Source organism: Carassius auratus, chromosome 40, assembly GCF_003368295.1.
Source record: "Carassius auratus strain Wakin chromosome 40, ASM336829v1, whole genome shotgun sequence".
In the NCBI taxonomy this organism is placed as follows: Eukaryota; Metazoa; Chordata; class Actinopteri; order Cypriniformes; family Cyprinidae; genus Carassius; species Carassius auratus.
The window spans coordinates 8,717,896-8,743,883 of NC_039282.1; the positions used below are offsets into that span (position 1 = coordinate 8,717,896).

Here is a 25,988-nt window from a genome sequence, read left to right on the forward strand (position 1 = left end):
TGATGTACTAAATTCGCTTTTATTACAGCGGATCCTCTGACCAGTGTTCCTCCATCAACACAACAGTAATTACAGAACAGAAAAAAATAGCTCATTCATCTCTAGACTTTTGTTTTTCTCTGATTCATGAATACTTTAATACAGTTCCAAGCCATTTATTCAGTATTTTTAAACTTTTTGTATAATCTTTTTAGACATTTAATAACATGATACACGATCTATACATTTTGATACAGGTTACATATGAGTTATAGTGGTGATGCTGAGCCAGAGGACAATGGGTGCGTGTGAAACAGCACACTATCATACTACTTTTCAAAAAGAATTCAGTATGCAGTATGTTAGTATGCCATTTTGACCACAGCAAATGAATACTGATGCTCTTTACAAGAAATGTAGCCCTTCCCCGTAGACCAATCCCTCTCTATCGCTCCCCGTTTCATTTCTTCGTAGTGTTGGCGATAGGAGTGGCCGGGTTCATCAGAACTAAAATAACCATCACTCTTTCATAGCCTGTCAACAGGAGAGGAGACAATGCAGTAGTGACCGTGCTTGGCAGCTGTGGGATGGCACAGTGTTTGACCAGAGGTTGAACCTCCATTATTTAGAAAATAAGTTTGCATTTCGATCTAGTATTTCTCATATATCAGTATTACTTGCATATCCCCTAAATTCAGTCAGTAGGACAAAGTTTATAACTAGGATAAAATAAAAATCGGTGACAGGTGCGACACACAATTACGAGTAATGCCAACCAAATTAAAACAGCCCTCACCCAATATAAAAAACAAACAAACAAAACTGATCAGTTGTTGGTTACAATATTTCAAAATGACCTATGGGAGGATTCAAAATAGAAACATTTGCCTCTTTTCTGTGCCTTTTATAGCTCTTATTCTGCACTTTCGTATGAATGAAGGGAACAGAATAAAGACTGTGAGAAAACAGAGGACCTGAAACATTCCTGTGAACCACAGACAGATTTTCTAATACAAATGGAAACACAAAGTGTGCAGAGGTGACGTGTAAACACACACTACTCCCTGAAGTTCAACCCGAGGCTCCTTGTACACAGGCCAGAAACCCCTTTAAAAGCGCAAGGTACATAGTTTACAATTCTTAATAGATTTCTTTTAAAACCTGTCAATACACGGAGAATCTTGATGGGGGGTGGGGGGGCGTGTGCCGCCATCAAATTAGTTCTATGCAATTTAAATCAATATTTTAAACCAAATATACAATATGAATACTCTCCCCAGACAATGACTCTAGAGTTTACACGTTATACTCGCTTCTTTCACATTAGAGCCGCATTCATTTGGTAATAAAGGTCACACAAGATCTTTTGGGATTTTTTTTAGGAAAGGTCCGGCTCGGAGAGTTTTGTTTTCACCAATGATTGCACAATGGAGACAGAATGGGGGAGGGTAACTTTGTACTCCATCAGAAGTGTTAAAACATGAGTAAAAATTTCACAAGAATGAGTCAGTCAGCGTGACTCCTGCAGTCAAAGTGGTGGAAAGCAAACCAACTAGATAAACTCGCTTGGGAAAACAAAGAGTTAGCTTGTAAAATTCCCCCAAGAAAGTGCATTCAGGCATCCGTGCGTTGGAACTCTGGATCCAGGAGGAGTTTGGCGTGGAGTGATGGCATGTAAAGCAGTGGGGGAGAGTGAGGGCAGGCAGGGGCATCGGCAGCACAGCTCATATCCTCACAATACTGGGCACTGACACCTGCCATACGGGCGGCACAGAGGACAGAAAGAGAGAAGGGGAAAAGAGCCCTGCATGTTTAAGAGGAAGTTCTACTTATGGACTAGGTCATCTCAGTCACTTATAACAGCCAACAATTGAAGGAGAAAATACCTTAGTTGGCGGTTAAATCTTTGGGGCAGCTATTGGTTTAATAAAATACATGACACTACCAGTCAAACATGGACACACCTGACTGAATGTTAGTGTGCTAACGAGGATGCACCTCATGAACTTGGCTGAGAGCATTTGGCTGTTAACTTTCCCAAAGTTCATGTCATATTAAAGAGATGAGATTGATTTAAGCTAAAAAAATGGTAAAGCTGGTAAGTTTGATTCATGTCTGAATCTTTTAGATTGAATGGATTAAAACTCAATATCAGTCAGCCATCACACACACACACACACACACACACACACACACACACACACACACACCTACCTGCTTGGCATTTATCCTATGTTTTTGTAAACAAATGTAGGTAAATATTAATTACTTCTATGGATTTTTATGTAATATTTCCTTTAATACATGTAGTGAAAAGCTGTGTGGGAAAATGCCATTGTTTTTTAGCTTGATATATATATATATATATAATACATATAGCATTCCGAATCTACTTGGCATAAGCTGTTAGTTTGAAATAAGGCTACACTCTTCTAACACACTACTATTCAGTTGAGGTCAGCAATATTTTTAAAGAAATACAAATTTTACTGCAAGGACACATCAAATTGATTAAAAGTGACAGTAAAGAAATTTAGAGTGTTATACACTATAAGTTTCATTTGAATTTTCCTAATCAACAAATAATCCTGAATTATTTTTAGCATGATTTTCACAAAAACACAAACCAGCACAACCGTGTTCATCATTGATGATAATCAAATCAGCATTCAGAATTATTTCTGAAGGATCATGTGACACTGATGACTTGAGTAATGGTTGCTTAAAATCAGCTTTGCCATCACAGGAATGAATTGTTTTAAAATATATTCAAATAGAAAACAATGATTGTAAATTATAAGAGCATAAGAAACTTTTTTTATCTTATTAAAAAAAAATCTTTCTGACCCCTCTCTTTTAAATGGTAGTGTATATATACTTGATGTACTATTATTTAAAGTATGGAAAATAGTTATCAAAAATAATCAGTAGATGTTTCCAAACGTTTGACTGGTAATGAAATAAGCATGAAACCGTGAACAGACCGTTTGCTATTTAGTGTGGAGGTCATGAGACCAAATCAGTGTCACATAAGAAAGCCTGCTGTCATGACCTACAGGAAGTACGTCGTTCAAGCTCCTAACAATTCATTACATTCCCAGAGTGTCAAAAACACGACACAAACCTGATGGAGGACAGAGTACATTCAGCCAGTTTCTGCATTCATTTCATTGGATAAATCATTACAGTACTTTCCTAAAACCACTGACGAGTTCATATCTACCACTTCCTTAAAATGACCTCGAGAATCTTTTAAAAGAGTAACAGAAAACATACTGGACATCCGCCATCACACACTACAGTTTACGGCTCCATTAGTCATTTCCATAGTTGTAAATATATCTCTCAAAACACAACACACTACATAAAAGTGCTTCTGCTTGGCAGCTATTCAAAGGCACCTCAAAAGTATATTAACATAAGACTTTACATTACATAGTGGGATAATATAAGCTCATCTTTATGTGTACAACCAAATATATTCACACCAACACTCACTTTTCGTAAAATGGACCCATATTGTCACTTAATTAGCTTGGGGAACATGATTAAACTCTAAATTTCTGAGTGTTTTAAAAAACATTCATCTTGGCATGTCTCTACTCCGTAATAAACCATTAACACATTCAAGGCACTGAACATATCTGATATCTTTAAGCTGGCATTGCACACCTAAAACATCACATACAATAAATAATCAAGAAAGCACCACATCTAAATGTGTCTGGACACCTGATCCAGGTGAAAGCTGGCTGACCTAATAAAATGAAGGGTGTATCAAAAGGCTAAGAAAACTGAAGACAGGTTGTCTGGCCATAATTAGGTTGCTGCTTAATGCAAGTAAAGACTAAATAAAAAGTATGCTGGAGATATGAACAGATTTGTGGTTGCTTGCACTGTTTACAACTCTGCAAAAACACACTGCTTGGGCAAGACAGCCCCATTGACCTTTACGCACCAAGTAAACAAGTAAGAAAAAAGTCTGTAAGATAAAGTTTTGGACCTAATGAAATGTGTTTTTATTCACAATCATTTCTGTAAAAACACAGTACTTACAAGTACTCTGCAAATGAATTGTCCAACTTATAAATCTGACAACTAAAACACTTTCACTTCGAATCGACAGATTGGCCAGCTCTCAGACATCACATATACCGCACACACTCAATCCATCTCAATTTCTTTATTTTATCAAAACCCAAATAGTTTTTCCTAAGAGCATGACAGCAGGCTGACAGCTTAGATAGTTTCCTTAAACGATCATTACCGATTTCTATGCATTTCTTAAGAATTATGGCCAACATCTCCTTTTAACATCCTTTTGGCTTATGAATCCCCACGTTAAGTGGAATAAAGCTAAATGAATAAACATCTATTTTTATATATATATATCTTTCTCTATAACATTTAGCATTAAATGAATCTCATCGAGTGAGCTTTAAATCAGACTAGTGTTTTTGACTCTAGCTCTGCATGACTTTCAAACAAGCTTAATGCAAAGTTAGAATATCTTTTGACCTGAGTGATATTTACTATCGTTTACAAGCATATCTGCATGTGGGAAAATGAAATGAGAAAGCGAAGGAAAAGAAAAGAAAAGAGGGACTGAGGGAGACGGGTAGATGAGTGCAGTTAGCTCTGCTCTCTGTGCCAGTCTTTAGTGTGGACCAGTGCGTTCCCCTACCCTGTGTGTGTTTGTGTGTGCAGGGTTGGCACAAACGCACTGGTGTCTATGTATAGGACAGGTGCGAACCGTTGGATATTTGAGATGTGATGCTGGTGCTCCTACTCATGCCCTGCTCCGTGCGCCCTGCTGAGGTGGTCCTCCTAAGTGCCTGAGGGCTGTTCCGCATCCCCACGCTGCTTTTTGGCATGGCCCCTTGGGGGCCTGAGGAGGAGTGGGTCCACGGTGGAAGCCCACCTCCTGGGATGGCTTGGCCCCAGCCCTGCTGGCCCTGTGCTCCTCCCTGACTGGAGTGGTAGTGGTGGCTGGCTCCTGAACCAGTGCTGCCGCCCCACTGTTTCCCCTGAGAGCCATCCGAGTGATGCTGATGGGGGATCCAACTGCCCGGGGCCCCAGGGAAGCTGTGGCTGAGGCCCTCAGGAGAGATGTTAGCCAACACCATGTTGCTAAATCCTAAGCGCATGCTCTCAGAGTCGAAGGCCTCAATTTCTCTGGCCTGGCGCTCCAGTAGGCTACGGATCCGCTCTGTGCGCTCGTTCTGTAAGGTCAACATCTCCTCTTCGATCTGTGGGACACAACAAAGGACACGCAGTCAAGTTTAATTATTTATACGGTTTTAAAAAATGCTTAATGAACAGTGGCCCCGAAAAACATTTGGACACTTACTAAATATTAAAGGTTTTGAAAGATAACACTATCAATTTACAGTTTAACATACGTGTATTGTATGTGTAACATATATAACTGTTTTAAAAGTAAAAAAAAAAAAAAAAAAGTAAAATAGCTGCGCTGTCTGTTTATATAAATCATCACTTGAGTCTTTTGTTTATGCTAATTTTATTTCATTTAATATCTATATTTTTTATTTTAATTCTTATTATTGTTTTTATCCTACTCATGACCACAAATGGCAATACGAAATCTGACATTTATAAAAGCATAATTGAACAAAGGTTTTTGGTTATTCATTTAAAGTAATTTATACATAAAAAAGAAAAAAAACAAAGATGTAAGTGACTGTGTGTTTAAGTGACCTTAGTCTCAAGTAGGGCTCTCCGGAGGGACACTCTCTGCTCCAGTTCCTTTCTCTCTCGCTCCTGCTGGGCGTCTGTCTGCATCTTGATCTTACTCTGATATGCATTCAGCAACTCCAGCTCCTGCTGCAGCTGCATGCGCAGCACCTGACACTCCGCCTCCTGCGCCTCGTCTAGACGCAACTGAGAGATCATCTATATTAGTTGATCAGGAATTGATGGGAAACCGTTTTAACGTATCGTTTTCAGTCTGGTACTCACAGCCTGTGTGGAGAGCATGTTGTTGATGGTGTGGTCGTACTGTTCAGCGAGGATGGCTAGTTTCCTGGTCTGCTCTTCCTTCAGTCGTTTCAGCATGGTCTTGTGTTCAGGTTTTGGGATGCTTTCCAACAGTTGGTTTCGCAGGGCTTTGTACTGCCGGGTCTGGGTTTTACATGCATCCTGGAACTGTTTCTTTATCTGGAGCTCTTTGGACTGTAAGAGACAAAACAAAATAAACATCAGTAAACTAAACTATTAAGGAAAAAATGAAGTAATTAGCAAAACATTTGTCACGTATGCAAGTGATTTACATTATTGTATAGGGTTGTTATTTCTAGCTCTGTTCAAAGCCAAAAACTGGAAACTAAAAACGTCCTAATTTAGATTTGTGAGTTTGTGTACATGCTAACCTCTCTCATGAGATCTTGCTCCACGTTGTGACATGCAATGAGAATATGCAGTTTGAATCTGCAAGGACTTGCAACCTACAACCTTGAAACTGGAAAACTAGAGTGACATTACCTTGAGGCTCTTGGGCTGCTGTCGGACCTCCATGACGTGTTTGCGTCTGAGCTCCCTCTCCCTGCGCTTGTTGTATTCCAGCTGGTTGGTCAGCTCTGTCTGGTGCTGCAGGCGGATCTGCTCTGCACGCATCTTCTGAATGTTGCCCAGGTGTCTGAACTCCAGCTCCTGCATAGACTCATGGTGTCGAAGCAGCATGGCGTGCTCTAGATCTTTCTGTGTTTGACGCTTATTCAGCTCCTGAGAACAGAAAAATGTCAGACTAAATAACTCTCTAAGCCAGCGGGTCTCAATTCCACTCCTCGCGCCCCCCTGCTCTGCAAATTTTGTATGTCTCCCTTATTGGTTAAGATGTTTGTTCTATTTGAACGCAAGTGCCCTGTGAAGTGGACATCACAGGATATTCCACCATGATTCCAGTTCGAAGCGAACTTATATGTTCCATTCAAAGTGCATGAAAGTGTGCGAGACGTGAATTTAAATTGTATTTATTTACAGAGGTATATGATGTCACACTTATCTGTGTGAAGATGTTGCGCAGTGCAAATCCGTGAATTAATGTTCCAAAGCGACGTAAATTTCAACAGATTTCCCCTGCTCAGGGAGTAGGGAGCAATGAACACTGTGTAGAGATCATGTCAATGGCTTCCGCATGTTTTTAAAGACCGAGAAATTAAAAATGAGCTCCATTATTTTGACAAAAAAACAAAAACAAATTTACAAGTAGCTTGTCAGTTCTGCGTGGTATGTAAGACTCTCTCACTCTCTGCTAAGCAATGGCGAGTTGGGCACCTGAACACTAGAGTTTATGGTACACTTCCATTGAGATGGAATTGAAATAGTGAGTTTTACAGATGGAGTGGGAAACTCTCAAGAGCTCAGTCAGTGTTCAAGACCAGTTAAGGTGAGTAAAATTATTTATGGTGACCTTATACTTTAACTCAGACACTGGCGAATTAAATCTAATAATTTATTAGCTAATGATCAACATTACTGAATCGCCTAGGATGAACATTTATTCACATATGCAAGTGATTTACACGATTGTATAGGGTTGTTCTTTCTGGCTCTGTTTAAAGCCAAACGCTGGAAACTGAAAAAGTCCTAATTTAGATTTGTGAGTGTGTGTACATGCAAGCTCTCTCTGTCTGCTAACCTCTCTCATGAGATCTTGCTCCACGTTGTGACGTGCGATGAGAATTCGCCGTTTGAACCTACGGCACTCAAGCTCCAGATACTGCCGCTGACGGCGGAGTAGGTTGGCCTCCTCCTCTGCCTGGAAGTGCTGGATATTCTCCTTCTGCTTGGACAGCCACTCCTGCTTCTCCTTCTTTGGTGTGGACTGGTTCTCATTAAGCTCCTGCAATGAAAAAGTGCAACAAATGGGAATGTGTAACGGAATATAATGAAGATGAGTGTGAGGCTGTACAGAGTGGCTTCCTGACCTCTTTGAGCTGTTCCTTGCGCAGCTTGTACTCGCGTTTCTGAGACTCCAGGAAGCTGTTGAGCTCCTTCTTCTGCTGGCTCTGAATGTGCTGCAGGAATTTCTTTTCATCGTTGGTAAAAGTCTTAGCCTGGAAAGCAGAATGATCCATCATAAACAGATGATTCTGACTTTTCAATGATCTTTCACATGAATTATTAATGATGTTTCATTATATCTTCAACTCTTTTATGATTGGTTTTGTATGATAATGTTACAGTACATCTTTCTCCATGGTGCATTGGTGCTTCTTGATGAGTTTGTCCATCTCGCCAGCAAAGCTGCTCCTCTGGTTCTCCAGCTCTTTGTCTAGCTTGAGTCTGTGCTCGTCCATCTCGCCCTTCAGCTTGTTCTCAAGGGCCAGAAGGTGTTTCTGGTGCTGTCTGCGCATTCGTTTGTAGCCAGACATCTGCTCGCGCACCTCAGAGTCCTGCTCATGTTCTTGAATCTGACGCGTCACCTAGGACACACAAAGAAACCAGCTTTTATCAAGAAACCAGCTTTTATCCCTCAAGTGCTGTACAAAACAGTGAACTATTGAACTTGAAGAGATCAGAGAGCAAACAGACTCCCTGACTCTCTTCCTGGGTGGTAATCTGGCTCTCACCAGGGAGGCTGTGCGGATGGTGGCAAAGTGTTCTCGATTCCGGTACTGACGCCGCGGTGTCTGTGCTGGGGGAGACTGGGGCTCTGTGGGCTGTTTCTGAGCCTCAGTTTCTTCCTGGTATCTCTCTTCCTCCTTCAGACAAATTAAGCATGTTCACAGAATTTAAGTATACATAATATACACATTAAGCATGTTAATTCCATAAAACAAAACAAATAGGTCACGCATGATATGTTAAATGTGGACATTCAAAGGGCAGTTATAAAGACATCAACTCTCAAAAGTACAGCTTTAGTGCCTGTATTAACTTCAGGCATTTTAGTACAAATAAAACCTTACAAATTGAACCTTAACTATCAATATGCAGTGTCATGTAGCCTTTGACTTAAATGCAAAAGGTCTGGTCCGTGATGCAGTTTATTCTGCTAAAAACTGCCCACTTATGCTGTTATTTCCAACCTTTAGACAGGAAGAGACTCTCTGATTGACATGTAAAGCAACCAACCAGAAATTGTTTTATTTCTACTTGCTTTTTAGTGGCACGTAAATCTGCAATATATATCATAAATACAGACCAGTGTGAAAAGAGTATTTAAATAATCACGTGAAAAAACACACATCCAAAAATTTGTAGTACAGTTTTTTTTACAGACATAAGTCAAAAGGCCAGCCAATCAGATTAGAGCTTTGTGGTTTGGGGTTTTTTGTGCAATATGCACCAGGAGGTCAGTGAACAGCATCATAATGAGACTGATCAACAGTGACATACATAATACATGCCATTTGCATACAATACAAAGCAAGTCACTTTGGTAGAGAAAAAATGTGAATGTAAATATAGTGAACGTGCACAAACCGGTTTGACGTGAATCATGGAGATGTTGGGTATAATGGTTTGGTCTTTCTCCATCAGGTCCACCTCGCTCTTGTTATCATCGGTGGCGTCTGTGGCGTCAGGCAGGCTGTTAACCGAGCTGCTCTGTGAGCTCGCACTGATGGACATGCTAGGGATGGACTGGTTACTGCCCACACTGTTCACTGTGCCAGTGCGGCCAGCAATGTGCTCCACTTCCTACAACACATTACATGAATGGAAACACGTGTTAAGGCCATGCGTTTCTATAAACCAGGACAAAACATAACTTCCTCCCTTGGCAGGAAGACTGTAAAACACATTTGGCAGAGCACCAAGGGTCTAACAAGGTCGAGATATGGTATTACAATAACTGACCTCCTCGTCATCTGGGACCTCTACCGCAGGGCCATTCTGGGCCTCCTGAAAGAGGAGCTTTTTCATCTTGCGGTACTGCAGGTTGTCCAGCTCTCTCACAGCATCTTTGGTGCGCTGGATCAGGTCAATAAGCACCGACTCCGGCCGCTCACGCTGGACAAACGCATGCTGCACACAGAAAGAGAAGGATATGATGACCAATATAAAAGGATCACATGGCTTTAAAAGAAACAGAGTGAGAATTTTTATTTTAAATATTATCAGCTTTACCTAAACAAGCAGATTCACATTATTATTACAGTACTCAACAATCAGGATGTGATGCACTGACAATTGTTGTTGTAAAAATTTTATTTAGCAGTCTAGTCCAGATGTACACTACCTTTCAAAGGTATAGGTTAAGTTTGTCTAAAGAAATTATTAATTTTATTCAGAAAGTACGCATTAAATTAACCAAAAGCGACAATAAATGGTCTGACTGTTCATTTGAACTTTCTATTCGCCAAAGAATCCTAAAAAATTTATCATGGTTTCGCAGCAAAGTTGTTTTCAACATTTACAATGAGACGTAATTTCAGGTATTTACACACACAAAATAATACAACAAATAGAACTTAAAACGATTTTTTAAGAAGAAAACATTACAATTTTTGTTGTTTTATTATTGTTATATTAATATGTTTTATTTTTTTTATATTAATCTGAACTACTACCTAAAACAGGCAGGCAAAAAAATGTTTTGTTGTTAGGCTTAGCATTTCAAAGTCTCTTGTGCCACATATGCGAAAAAAAACATAAAACCAACAAACAAACACAAAAAAAAAACATCAGAAAGCCAGAGCTTTCAGAATAACAGCTAAAGGCATCAAAGTGTGGTGCTTACAGAAAAAAAAATCACATTGAATTCTTACAGTGTCCCTAAGCATTGCAGAAGAATCTTCAAAAGAGAACAAACGGAACTCCATCCATCTGTTTGAACAAGTGAACTTTCTTTAACTTACTTTCAGCAGTTCTTCAGAGTTGGGTCTATCTTGGGGCAACTTCTGTAAGCAGGAGTCCACGAAGTTTCTGAAGTAGTCCGTCCTGGGAAAGGGAAAAGCGAGAGGATTTCAAACAATACAGCTAAAGAGTTGAGAAAGGTTAATGAACATGAGAGAAAAGCCTTCACTCACCATTCACTGGACTGCAGGGTTGGACTCTCATTCTGCGCGATGTGGTATAAGGCACTCATTGCATTCATGTTGAAGAGCGGAGGTTTCCTTTCAGCTATAGGAGAAAAAAAAGACCATCAGAAAAACAGACTTGGCACCTGATCACAAAAAATTAAGTTTATGTGTGTCCTATTTCATCTCACCTAGTTCAATACAGGTTATTCCTAGAGACCAGATGTCAACCTTTCCCTCATACTGACCCTCATCCATGGCCAGGATCACCTCTGGGGCCATCCTGAGATAGAAGAAACACCAAGATTTCGGTGTTATGTAATTTTAACATTTAAAATCTGATTAACTCGACCAATACTCAGGCTCTCCTGGCATGACCTGCAGACTTGCCTATGAATAAGTCATTTATATAGTCTGAGAAGGCCTATGAAGTTTACAACCACTGAAAGTATTGAAGTTTAACAGGGAACTCACCAATAAGGAGTCCCCACAAATGAATTAGCAGGTGCGGCGATTGAAGCAGAACCGAAATCTGCCAACTTCACCTGTCCAGGCTCTGTGAGCAGGATGTTCCCGGCCTTGATATCCCTGTCAAACAGCCAGGAAAGAGGGTAAACTTGCACAAATGAACCACACATTGCCCCTGCTTTATATGGCTGAAATAGTCAACATTCAAAGGAAACTCAAACACTAACATGAGAACTCACCTGTGAATCATGTTGTGGGAGTGAAGATACGCCAGCCCCTGCAAAGCACCATGAGTAATCGCTGCTATTTCCATCTCTTGTAAAGGCTTTTTGTGTACTGTGGGTAAAACAAATTGGTTTCTAGATGTCTCTCTGAAGATAAACAAATACTTTTCTGTTTGTAACTGGATGCTGTATATGGAGTCCACATATCTCTGTGGGTAATCAGTGCATTAAGCAAGCATCAAAACATCCAAACTTACCCTCGAGGAGATCCGAGGCAGACCCCAGACAGTACTCCATAACCAGCTAGAGAGACAGACACGTTTCAGCAAGAAGTCCACTCATATAGAAAATATACATCACATCCTAGATTGTTCTGATAAAGGTACGTGATCTGACAGCTGCTAGCAGGGTTAGGTTTCTTACCCATGCTGTGTGCTCTCGCAGGTAGCATCCTTTATACTCTATGCTGTTTGGGTGCTTTATCCTCTGAAGGAATTTCACCTCCTTTATTATATCCTGCCATTTCTGAAAAAAAAAAAACAATGCACGTGAAACGCATAACTATGCAATGCACTTAAAAACAGTTCAATAAAGCCACAGAAATGTGCTGGTGGAATCTGTGTTTGACAATTTGCACAATGTCAGTAGATCACCTGTAGAACTTTCTACTCCCATCAGCACTTTTATGGGATCAAATTTGCCCTATTTAATAAATCTGGCCCTAAACCTTTAATACATTTATTGGTGAACAGAAAAATACATTATGTATTCAAGCACTGATTAAATAATGAATTATGAAATACATGCATAGGTTACAGTCTAGAGGGAGAAACAATCATTTATAATCTCCCTTAACTTAAACAGAAAGATCAACATAAGTAAATTAGCATTTATTTTCACCTCATTGGACTGTTTTCCACTATATGACATTTTCTTGATGGCCACCACCTCTGAGGTCCGCACATCCCGTGCCTGTAATAATACATAAATTCATTGTTTAGTAGAATGATTATGACTTCATTGTTTCTTCACGACCTAAAATACATCTCCAGAGCTTCAAATATGCAAAAGCACTCACAAAGTATACAGCGCCGAAGCTGCCATGACCGATCTCTCTCAGGTCTGAGAAGAGTTTTTCAGGGTCATCTTTAAAAAAGAGATCTGCGATATCGGGGTCCTTCAGACTCCCTGCACGAGCAGCGTTGGGCATGCTGGGAGGGGGCGGGGCCGCAACCACCAGTCACTATCTGGGTCTGCGACACAACAGCCCCCAATGATGGCTCATCTGCAAGACTGCGGCCTCATATGGACCAAAACCTGACAGAGAGAAAGAATCATTAGTATTGCATTGGAAGAAAATAGAAATTCAATCAGAAAATTTGGTTACTTTGTTTTTTTTTTTTTTTTTTCAAGTAGAGTTTGATTAACACATTTTCAATGGAGACTTGAGACGTCGTACTCCATTCCATTGAATATGTACACATCCACACTCCTGTGCTATGAATTATCTGAACAGAAAGGAGGAATCATAAAAGTTCTGTTCACAAGACAACTCTATGAGAAACCACATGCTTAAACTGCTGTTTGCAGCAAAATAGCCCAGGCTGATGCATCGGGTTTGCACATTACAGCAGCTGTGGTCAGTGAGTTCCTCTTTTGAGCTTCAGAGTGTGGGAGAGAGGATGAGTGTGTGTGTGTGTGTGTGTGTGTGCAGGAGACAACCAGGAGCTGCAGTCATAACATCAATGGCTCTCCCATTCTTACAAACACAGAGAGAGTCAAACTCTCTGCTTCCTCCTCCAGCCTGCTGCTCTGTTAAAATTGATTCCTAAAGCAACTGTATTACATTTCTTCAGTCAAGAGCAGTGAGTGATTTTTATCTTAGTGTTTTGTTGTTTTATTAACATTAAAATATTAGTTCACCCAAAAATACAAATCCTGTCAAATGTGTTTTTATATTTATACCACCATTTACTCACTCAAAAGTGATTTTAAACCTGAATGAGTTTCTTTCTTCTTCTGAACATAAATGCTATTTTGAGAAACGTGGAAAACCAAACAGTTGCTGGTCCACAGTGACTTCCATAGAATTTTTTGCTACTATCAAATTCAATGTGGACCAGCAACTGTTTGGTTACCCACATTCTTCAAAGAATCTTCTTTTGTGTTCAGCACAAGAAAGATAACAAAAAAATCACGAACAATTTAAAAAATACCTATCAAACCACAAACTTTTGATTGGTAGTGTACACACACACACACACACACACACACACACACACACGGTATTGGGAAAAACCTGACTAACAGAGTACCGATTTTGTATAAAAGCCTAGAAGTAAATCACAATTTAAAAATGGAAATCAATATCTCTGTTAAAGAGGATTATGATGTATATAAAAGAGGCAGAAACATCCAACTCCATGTGACGCAGGTGGGGTGGTTTATTGGTGGGAGGCTGTTGTTAATAAGCGTCACAGCAGTCAAGCACACTCTGGCCAAACTCAGGAGAGGGATTGCTTCCAGCACTCGCTCCCATCTGAAGCCCAGCAACAACTAGCACATCAGTTTCCATGGCAACAGCATCTCTGAGCCAATGGCCAAGAGGCTGCAAACTATCCTCTCTGAACACACTCTCGAACGATGTTTATCTGCTTACGTGCATGACTGACTAACTTACAGAGCAATATAATGAGACATCATGACACCTGGTCCACAGCCGAACTGAATCATTCCAGATAGACACACCTTGTAAAGAATTTCTTCAGCTCCACTGCATCAGTTACTAACATCCGTCACTATTCCAAATGCAAACCCTGGGATTTTGCATAACTATGTCACCTTGTCCATGGTTAGCCAGACTTCAGGACTGACACACAGGGCAGAGATAACAGCTAAAATCTACACTTAAAACGGATATGCCATCGTCATCATAAAACACTGTCATTATATCCGTTGGTTTTAGACTAGGAGTGGTCGACTCGTACATAAGGTTGGACTGGGATGCACAACATGGACATCACATACTAATAAGTCAGAACTTAAAGGGATTGATCACCATCAATTACTTACCATCATGTTGTTTTAAATTTTGTTGAGCACAAAAAACTTATTCTGAATGGTATGTTTGCATACAGTGGAAATCAATCGGGTCCAAAATCCAAGTCAAACCACTTTTATTTATATAGCGCATTACACGATACAAATTGTTTCAAAGCAACTTCACAGTAATAAACAGGTTTTGACACAAATTGCATGATTTGATTCTCATTCAGAAGCTTTTGATTCGATTAGATTACCAATTCAATAGCGATTATTTTGGATATACAGTGCCCTCCATAAGTATTGACAAAATTGCTTTCTCTGCTGTGGAGTCAAGACATTTGCAAATATAATTAAAAGATGAATATGCGACAAAACTACAGAATGTCACATTTTATTATTAGGTCTTTTGACATGTTTTGCCAAATAAAATGGACAGCACTTTTGGAGTTCATCACACATTTTAATGTGCGCATAAGTATTGGAGCGGTTGAGTTTAAGGCAGATGTAAAAGATGAAAATATTTAGTTGCAGATCCCTTGCATGCAATTAGAGCAGTGAGTCTGCAACCCATAGACATTACCAGACTCTTGATCTTATGCGTTGAAATGTTTTTCTCCAGCCTTTAATGCAGCCAATTCCAACGGTTGCTTGTTTTGGGGAGTTTCTGTCTTTAGTCTCTTCTTCAGCTGGTGAAGTTAACGTTCAAATCGGATTTTAAATCTGGAGATTGATTTGGACAATCTAAGACTTTACATTTCTTTGCCCTGATAAAGTCCCTGACTGAACTGGCAGAGTGTTGTGGGTCATTGTCCTGATCCAATATGAAGTGCTTTCTAATGAGTTTGGTGGCATTTTCTTGAATATTGGTAGCCAATATGATTTTTTACCCTTCCAAATTAATTCTGCTACAGTCATCATTAAAAATAAGAAGTCCTGTTCTAGAGACAGCCATGCATGCCCATGCCGTGAAACCACCTCCTCCAAGTTTTACAGATGAGGTTGTTTGCTTTTTTTGCACACTTTTGCTTTCCGATCACTTAGATAAAGGTTAATCTTGGTCTCATCGGTCCATCGACTCAGTTCCAAAACTCTACTGGCTCACATTTGTGAAGAATCTTGCCTTTCTATTTTTGGTGCTGATCAGAGGTTTGCATCTTGCGGTGTAGCTTCTGTAATTCTGTGTCAATTTCTCCTGCGGACTGTAGATTGACAGAGCATCACCCCAGCTTTCCGGAAGTTGTTGGTGATTTTACAGACATGTATTTTAGGGTTAATTTTCACAGCTTTTATGATTTGTCTGTCATCGACTACTGTTGTTTTTCTCAGACGATCAGGTCGTCGTTGGCTGCTGATGTCGCCAGTAGTTTCCAAACTCTTGATTTCTTCATGCCCTTTGTTTTTCCTAAAGTTCTAATTGACTTCCTTTTAATATCCAAATTGCTTGCCTGTGAGGCAACTGTTCCAATACTTCTGCTCACATCAGATAGGAAGATGAAACTCTAAAAGTGCTGATCTTCTTAGTGGGTAAAACATCTTTGTATTGAAACACCCAATAATAAAATCTGACATTCTGTAGTTTTGTCCCATATTCATCTTTTAATCATATTTACAGATTTCTTGACTCCACAGCAAACAGAATTTTTTTTCTTTACTGTTCCTTTATGGTGCATATATTTAGCAAAATACCCCTCTCTATAGCTTATTTTTCTATCTGACTAATGAGTTTATGGTCACCGAATATGTTTGTTTCTGAGGTAAATGTGACATTACGTTATGTGACATTGTTTACAAGCTGTTATACTGACGTCTTCGTGCAGCTGAAACACTGATTGAGCGATTACATGAGACAGGATACAGATTGTAAAGTTGTACTCTTTCTTTTAACATTACCTTCGTATCTTTGGTCATGACTCATGTTAGCTGATATTATTATGGAGGAGATGATTAACGTTAGTTCACGTGCACGTATTTTTTACCCTGCCCTAGTTTGCATGTGTCTATGAGTGCTTGTGCGGCTGTGACATGCATGTAGACGGATCGACTGAAAATCGGAAATCCAATGGTCAACGATCAAGGCCGATCCCTGGCTGATCAATCGATGCATCTCTAGTTTAAATATCTGAAAGTATACTCTTAACATCAGTCAGTCAAGCATTATAATAATCAAGTATTATTTAATAATAGAACTTTAGTAAATTACAATAAACTTGATAACCATGTTTGAATGCATATTAGTCATTTTAAATGAACATTACTGGACTGGGGGTGGTGCTTTTTGGTCATTCAGTATTTATGTTAAAAAAAATTGTTTTTTTACAAAAATACTGATAAGATAATGATACGAATTCTACTAATAAGAACTATAAAATGCACTAAGGATTACTAAGGATTAATGAGCTGCTGGATTCATGAATATCAATCAGGCTTTGTGCGTTCGCTCTAATTGATTTGATTTCAAAACAGGGACTGAGATTGCAGCCAATTAGATTGCTGTTTGTGCATTAGCTCTGCCCACTACCGGAAACCCAGCAGTTCTTAAAATCTGAAAAATTCCAAGGGAACGTCCTTAATTTTTCAGTTCAAGTTCTGTTCTCATCTGATAGTGTTAGTGCAGTCAAATCAAAATCATTAGTGAATATTAAGTGTCTTGTAAACCACATTGAGATATTATCATTAACATAAAAACACTGAAACTTTTTCCCTCTTTGTTTTTTTTTATTAAATATCTTCAAGTCATCATGATGGTTTGGAAATTATGAAGGTGAGTACATTTCAATGATGGGTTGGAGTTGTCCTGTAAGTTAATGGATGATAACACTAAATTTAACTTTAACAACTCTTATTAATACCGATGTTATGCAACGGTTATGCAAGCTGCCTTTCATTCCCACTGTGTGCTTTATTAGTAAACACCATCAAACTTTAGCCACATAGGAATGGCCTCATTTTAAAATAGTGCTTTGTTTGTTGCTGGAGCTGGTTGGGTTTGGGCCACTGCTCCCCCCCCTCAGTGTTGCTCAGATGATCGGCTGCACAGACACAATGCTGAGAGCTCAGGGCTGATGTCTCGGTCACAAGACCAGCCTCCCACCACACCAGCTGCCTCACAATCTCTGCCCACACACACCAATCAAGCCACTCGAACCACACCATCACGTTCACCTTTTCACACGCATAAGCACTATAGATGCAGACACACTAACTTTATCTAGAAAACGCTTACAGTGGGCCAAATCATGCACTATTTAGGATGTCAGGGATTTTGAAAGGTTGTTTGAATTTGAATTCAAAGGGGTCACCGGATGCCCATTTTACACAAGTTGATATGATTCTTTAGGGTCTTAATGAAAAGCCTATAACCCCCTTCCTCAAATCTTACCCTGGAGGTCCAATGCACTGCAGAGTTTAGCTCCAACCCTGATTAAAGTCACCTGTCTGCCATTTTCGAATGATCCCAAAGACATGGATTGACACTGATTAGCATGCTCAGGTGTGTTTGATTAGGGTTAGCGCTAAACTCTGCAGGAAAGTGGATCTCGAGGTCCAGATTTGAGGATCCCTGGCCTATAACATGCTTTGTTTAAAATTTCTCAATGGTAGTGTAGAGCAGACTGTAAACTTCAGTCACAAAACTTGCTAACTAGTAGGGCTGGGCGATATGGAGCAAAAAATATATCTCAATATATTTAGCTATATCTCGATATACGATATATATCTCGATATCTTTACAGGAAAAATAACCCCCAAAAAACTACTGCAAAAACAAATATGGCAAATATTACATGCTAAGGGGCCTATGAAACATTTTATTTTTTTCTTCACCATATTTTTTTATTGTTACCTAATTCTGTGTTTTAGCATGTGCAATTATTTAAATGCATAAAAACAACTTAATTAGTTAAAAACAATTCTTAAAATAGCCTTATGTGAAATGTTTTTTTCACTTCAGAAATTCTGTGTATTTAAATTTTTCTGATTATCAAATGAAGGCATAAAACATTCATTTAATTTATCTTTTAATTATTTAAAATTAAGCAAACTTTATTTTTTGGTAAACAAAGGGGATTTACTATTAAAAATAAAACATGGGAGAAATGTTGTGTGATTATTCCTTATAAAATTATGTTCGTTTCATTTTAATAGTAGTAGTAGTGGGCTATCTACATTCTGCTGTACAATAGTAATAGATTTCTGTCAAATACTTTTATTTTGACGGGTTTACCTTTACAGTTCTGTGTATGTGATACCACAGTCTATGATGTGATATGAGCTAGTCTTACTCAAATCAAACGGTCAGATGCTCATGAAGTGACTCTCAGTGCTCAGTGCAGTGTTCACGTCTTTATTTAGAGAGAGGAAAGACAATGAAATCAGCGCGAGCGTTATGCAAGCTTCCGTGTTTAATGAATGAAGACGCGCTTCTGCTCCATTCGTTGACACAGACACGCAGAACATGCAGGATTCATATTTAAATAGACTTTTCCGGGTTAATATTTGCAGATATTAGTCCATTTCGTGATTTGATGTAAGTGCATGACCGACTTTTGATTAATTCATTTAAAATTTGACCAATTCCGTGACATTCCGCGTTAAACTGTAAATTCCATTTTTATGACTGGATTCCGCGATTCCGTCCGCGTTTCATTGGGCCCTACAGTAGACATCTGCCTGCCATTCGCCCTACGCCTTAAAACTGAAGTATCACCATATAATGGAGCCAGTTGTCTTTTTTTTTTTTTTGACTAGTTCTCTACACGCGAGGTGAGAGGGGACAATAGCAAGGAGGCGGGGGGCAAGCACAGCACAGGGAAGGCAAACAAGCAAAGTGGCGGAATCAGAATATAAACAATATATCGATATATACGATATGTCAAAATCCATATCGTGTTTAAAAAATATATATATTTTAGATATATTATAAATATCGAGATATCGCCCACCCCTACTAACTAGCATATATAAGGAAAGGCAATTTGCAGAGATTCATTAAAAAAAAAAACTGTACTTACTTCTTCTGTAGATGAAGCTGAATTCCGAATGATTTGCGCAAACTTAAACACATTTATGCAGATCGGGGGAATCGGGGAAAGTGGATTTTAAAAAAGGGATTTAAAATAAAAACTGTGTGTACACACATTTATGTTCAAACAACAACAAAAGTGCATTTTGCATCCGATGACCACTTTAAATATATTTGTTTATATTACCCAAAAAAACGTATGTATTTTGTAAAGTGTAATAGTAATGTAAATAGCCCTCCATCACTTTAAGGAAATAATTAAAATGTTTATGATCACATGAGCCTGGGTGGCACATCCTTGGGATTCATTTTGAAAACTGAGATCCTTTATTTGAGATGATAACTTTGATTTTAAGCCATTTAAACTAGCGCTGTGCAAAAAAATCGAATGCAATTTTCATGCACATCTCATCAGTAAAGACGCTCCTGTAATTAGAAGTATATCTCAAGCACGTGCGTTCAGATCATGGTTGCCAGGTTTTCACAACAAATCCTGCCCAGTTGTTTCTCGAAACTAGTCCAAAACTAGCCAAAATGCGTTTCCAGGAGGTTCCCCGATAAAAAAATTGCTTTCCGGGGTTAAAATGTAACTTGGTTGGCAAGGCATGGTTGCCTTGGTAAAATTCACATTTTAGGGGATAAATATCACGTTATTGGTATTGTCGCTTCAGTGTTGCCAAGTCTGAGGTAGTTTTTCATGTCCGCGGTTCGAAGCAACCTCAATACCAATAACGTGATATTTAGCCCCTAAAATGCGAATTTTTTACAAGACAACCATGCCATCCTGATCTGAACACACGTGCTGGAGATAATACTTCAAATTAAAGGAGCGTCCTTACTGATGATATGTGCATGAAAATCGCATTCGATTTTTTGCACAACCCTAATTTAAACAACTTTATATATTTACATATATTTTGTTTTAAATATTGAAATTGAAATTCAAAATGGAATGAAAAAGTATTAATTTAAAATAATATTTATAAATATAAATATAAAAATATATAAATTTTTGCGTAATATTTTGTAGAAAACATAATGCATTTTTTCAGGATACTTAGATGAAAATAATTGATTTTAAATAGAAATATTTTGTAACAATTAAAAATCTTACTGACCCAAAACTTTTGAATGTTAGTGTACATATATAAATTCTTTTTATATGTAAATGTTCTTTTAAATTAATGCTTTAACTTAGGGCCGTTACATAGCCAACGCGAGAAACGCGAGCAAGCGACGTGCTCCCTTTCATAGTCTAAACAGTGGACGCAAGCGTCACGGGCGATGCGTGTATGTAATACACCGCTCACGCAACAGGGGGTATTAGAGCCGGGTGATATTAGGAGAGTCGGGTCGCGTGATATTCAGATCACAATGGCAACTGAAGAGGAGTGTATTCTGTTGCTGATTTTACATCGGCGGCAACAAAGGCAACGCAGAGATATAAATGTGGATGAATAAAAATAAGTTCACATAATTTTTTCCTCTTCGCCCACCATTGTATTCAAACCTTCTTCTTCTGTAAACACAATATACTTGAATTAGTGTACAATACTTGCAATGTCGCCCCCACTGACAACGCATAGTGTTGCGTGCATCGGCGCGTCGCATATCAAAAACTAGGACGACACATTTGGCTACGCACCGACGCATAATGGCGGCTGAAGCGTAACGATGTGTAGCCTCAGGGACGCGTATGCGTACAGATGCGTTGAATATGAAACGGCCCTTAGTGCTGCAACGACGCATCGATGTCATCGATTACGTCGACTACAAAAATATGCCGACGTGCGTGAAATGCGTTGACGCGTCACACTGTTTACATCTCGTGTAATGGCATACAGATCTCTGGAAACCATGCTAAACCACAGCAGAACCCTGATTACATTTTATGGTTTGTGATGCTAAAGAACATTTCATGACGTCTCAGACAACTGTAAATTTGTGTCTACTGTGGTTTAATTATAAACGCTATCGTAAACTCATATTAACCATAGTAAAATTAATTTCTTTGCCTCTTTATTTTTATATACTGTAAAAACTTCAACCACATTGATTGAAAATGAATAAATGTTGAAATATGATATTAGAAGTTGTACTTATTTTTTTTTGTAAAGTTATCCAAAGGATTCATTAGCTAATCATAAAAAGAACATTAGATTAATTATTTATTGCAATAAACATAATCGTTAGAGTAGTCGACTAATCGGAAAAATAATAGTTAGATTAGTCGACAGAAAAAAATATCATTAGTTGCAGCTCTACTTTAATTCTAGTTTAATTCTACCTAAATTCAAATTCAATGACATGGAATTTTAAAAAGCAGGAAAGCAAAGCAATCATGCTAACTGCCAGATGCTTATCATGAGACACAGACTGTTAGGGCAGGACTTTGAAAGACAGAAAGGGATGACACCCCATAATGCCATCCAACAGACACACACAGAAAGAATGTGGCGGGACAGGACGACACAACAGCAGGGCAGGAACTGCCTACATGATGTGGCTTTCTTTCTCCCAATTTCTCTATTTCCTGTTCACTCAGCTCATGTGCTAATGGCACTTCAAATCTCCCATCAACCATTTCAGTGCTAATCAGCTCATATAGTCAACATCAACATTCTAAATGCCTTCACTCATTTCCTTCAGACTTTATCCAATTTTCCCACGAACTGACAAGTTCAAACAAATCTACTAAAGTCAAAGCAAAGCTGAGCCACACAAATGGAGAAATGCTGAGTTGCTATTCAGGAATGTGCGAAAAAGCTGAAAAACAGAACTGTAACTGCCACCGGAAACATGTAAGACTCAAGGAAATAGCTATATCTGTCCAAAAACCCGCTTGTTTATGTATAATACTATCAAATCATTAACCTTTCAGTGACGTTTTCACACTGTAGGTATTCCTATTACTGTCCTAAACCAAATAACTCTGTCTACAAACACTGTCCAGTTACAAATGACCTGAAAGAATTCGTCAGGATATCAAACAACTTACCCCTCTCCTTAAACAAGCATCAAAACATCCTTTAAATTCAGATTAGGAGGAATGTCTAGGAAACTCCTCCATTGGAGAAGGGAGTTCCCTTCATTTGCCAGACAAATAGCAGCGCAACTCTGACCCAGTCCTTCCCAGGGTAGAGCTTTAGAGATGCTGTCCCGCTTTGTATTTATAAACGCTGAGTATGACCTTGCCAGTGATTAGGCCCTGCGTCCTAGCTGCACCTGTGGAGATCACTTCATTTGAAAACAGTACCATGGGCATTATTTAACAGACCATTCGAGCGGTTAAATATCTGGTATTATTGTTTTTTTGCAAGCGATACAAATATTTTACAGTTTTACATATGAATAGACTCCTTTGCAAAATAGTTTTTTTTTAAATGTAATATATATATATATATATATATATATATATATATATATATATATAGTTTTGGCTTTTGGATAACCTCTTGATGCCTGTTTATAATTATTGTTTCTTCTATAACTTTAGCTTCTATAACAATAAGGCAAAAAAAAAAAAAAAAAGGATGTCTTTATGATATACTTCCATGGAACAGGCCAAGTGATAATGTTGAACACATGACAAAACAATTAATCAGAATCCAGTATTCAACTGCTGCAAGTACTATGACTAACAATTACAGTTAGATAACATTTAATAATAATAATAATAATAATAATAATATTATAAACAAAAATATTTCTTTGTGGATCATCAATAATAAAATGTAAAAAAAGTTATAAATGCATTTAAATATTACAACTAACAACTTCAGCTATATTAATATAAAACTCAATACATTATTATATATGTCTGATTATAGCCTAATATTTCATTATTTAAATAAAAACAAATATATTCCATTGTGACAAATATATATATGTGTGTGTGTGTGTGTTTTGTGATGTTTCAGTAAAATATTGTTAGTGCATTTATAAATCAAAACTTCTGGGACAGCAATAATAACAATAACAACAATGACAACAACACATCAAAATAAATATATTAATAAAAGCAAATATTATGACTAACAATTTCAGCTATATTAATGCAAAATCTGATTTCCTTGTATGTGTGTATATATATATTTATTCCTTTGAAACATTATGTGTTTTGTGTATGTGCAGTCCAAACAATGGCTACTGTCTGAATGACTGGGAAGGCAATAATAAAAATAAATAAACTACTTAATTAAAAAAAAAACTAATTAAAATTGAAATAATAATCAAGGAGGACAAAAATTCAAAGCTGGTCAGCAAAACTATGTAGATCTGACTGTGCGAGAACAGCTACAGATTTAGGAAATTTCATTCAGTTATAATCCTGCCAGAGAGAGGGATGCATGGAACGCATCAAAACTGATAGACCAAACTTGTGTTAGTCACTCGATGACATCAATGATAATCAGAGGTCTGATATCAGATGGATGTGGGAGTGGAGACCCCGAGGGCTCAGTGGAATGGATGTTGAGCAGAGGGAGGACAGAGGCCCAGATTTAAGAGGCAGCAATGAGGTCAGAGAAAGACAATCACGGTGGAGAAAGCAGGCAGTGTCTCTTAACAACAGAGGCACTATTCAGTCTCTAGTTCTCATACCACCAGTTTGCATGTTTATGAGCAATGCAAAGCCATAAACAAATGCAGCAGAGCTTCACTGCATTACAATCAGAGCAGCCATTTCCACTGTGACAGGGCAAAGTCAGCATACGGACATCAATCTACAGGTAGGACAGCAGGAAATACTATACAACACCAGTAGAGGCAATAAAGCAATGATAATGTTTATGAATCATCAGCTCTATAACAATAAAGGCAGCATCCCATTGACAGATAACCATTATTGAAATGTCTAAATGTAAACAGCAGGTCCATCCATCAAGATCATTCAGTCTGTACATCTCAACTGTACAAATACATCTAATTAAACTGCTGTTTACACAGATACAAAGGCAAAGTCTACAAAGCCTGGATGATCAACAGCACTTTAAAGGAACAGCATGTTCGTTCTTAAGTATTTCATATCAAAATGAATCAACACATCTTAATATATATGGCATAGTTAAACGTAAAGGACAATATACAAAAAGTGACATCCATATTACACACAGATCACACACCCCAGAGTTAAAATCCCAGCATACACATGTGCATTTCTATATGCTGAATTTGAAGAGGATCTGTTAACAGTTTCATCACCTGCAGTCAAACTCATGACTTGGGTGGAAACTAATAAACTTAGATCAACACAACAGTTGCGTTTTATGTTAATTAACTGGAATGGACTACAATAAACAAGAAAATGTTTACTTAAGTTATTCTGTTGTGTTAGAAGCAAAAAGTGTTTATTTTGACATTAACTTAAGTTAGCAGAAGAGCTAACAGCTCACTTACCCTTCCAACAGGCCAGGATGAGCAGCCAGCCCGAGAAAACTCCTCCGACCACAACAACAACAAACCAAGTGGACAGAAAACACGCCTGCCGACCACAAATCAGTCCCGACAAACTTATCGATCGCTGTCAAGCATGAATGTCAGTTGGAGAAACTACTCAAGCCCGGTGCTGGTTAACGGTGGCCCAGCAGCTCTTCACTCTCCCGGGCTACTGCTGCGGTTAAAGATGGCGTCCGAGACAGATCCACTCCCTCACGGCTTAAAAACAGAGATAAACACGCTCCGTTTACACACCGACGGCGAGACCCCACCTCAGCCTCGGTCCGAAATGCTCAAGACTGTTGTTGTTTTTTTAACACCAGTGTGTTTGTGCTGTGAGATGAGGATCATGGTGTGGCGGTGGCTGTGATTTTCCCTCTCTGCCCTCCTCTAGTGATGTCCGATTCGCCGAGGAATCATTATTTTGAACCGAATCGTCCTAATGATTCACTCGAGCCGATTCGTAAAAGCGAGAATCCAACCAGGATACGAAATATTATACTAAAGTTTCATTTTTTATTTATTCCCTAAAAGCTGTCTTAAACACAAGATGTTGGGTCTTTTAGTAGTAAAGTTTTTAAATATTTTTAAATACAGTAGCCTACGTTTTAATATTTGTTTTACTATGGCAATGCTACGTCGCTCGATATTTTAAACAAACATGCATTATGTAATCAATACGAAACTAAAAATACTGATAAAAAGTGTAATTTTACCAAAATGTAGTTTACCACGAAATCGTTATGGCGACTAAGTTTTTTTTTTTTTTTTTTTTGCCGGTTCATGAAGCGAAGCGATTCGCACAAATGAATTGGACCATCGCTGCCCTCC

At 38.5% G+C, this 25,988-nt stretch overlaps 1 protein-coding gene across 1 annotated transcript; it reads right to left on the bottom strand.

Annotated features, from left to right (window-relative positions):
• On the bottom strand, positions 1-25,748 carry LOC113058498 (serine/threonine-protein kinase TAO1-like). Its single transcript, XM_026226447.1, has 20 exons — positions 25,119-25,748; positions 12,735-12,973; positions 12,557-12,628; positions 12,080-12,181; positions 11,914-11,959; positions 11,672-11,768; positions 11,439-11,552; positions 11,156-11,247; positions 10,974-11,067; positions 10,803-10,884; positions 9,802-9,969; positions 9,427-9,642; positions 8,571-8,702; positions 8,187-8,423; positions 7,926-8,054; positions 7,637-7,840; positions 6,481-6,720; positions 5,959-6,171; positions 5,698-5,880; positions 1-5,228 (listed from the first exon to the last, which is right to left on the bottom strand). Exons 2-20 carry the CDS (start codon positions 12,864-12,866, stop codon positions 4,710-4,712), a joined length of 3,072 nt encoding a protein of 1,023 aa, XP_026082232.1. The 5' UTR covers positions 12,867-12,973; positions 25,119-25,748; the 3' UTR covers positions 1-4,709.
• Positions 25,749-25,988: the final 240 nt, after the last annotated feature.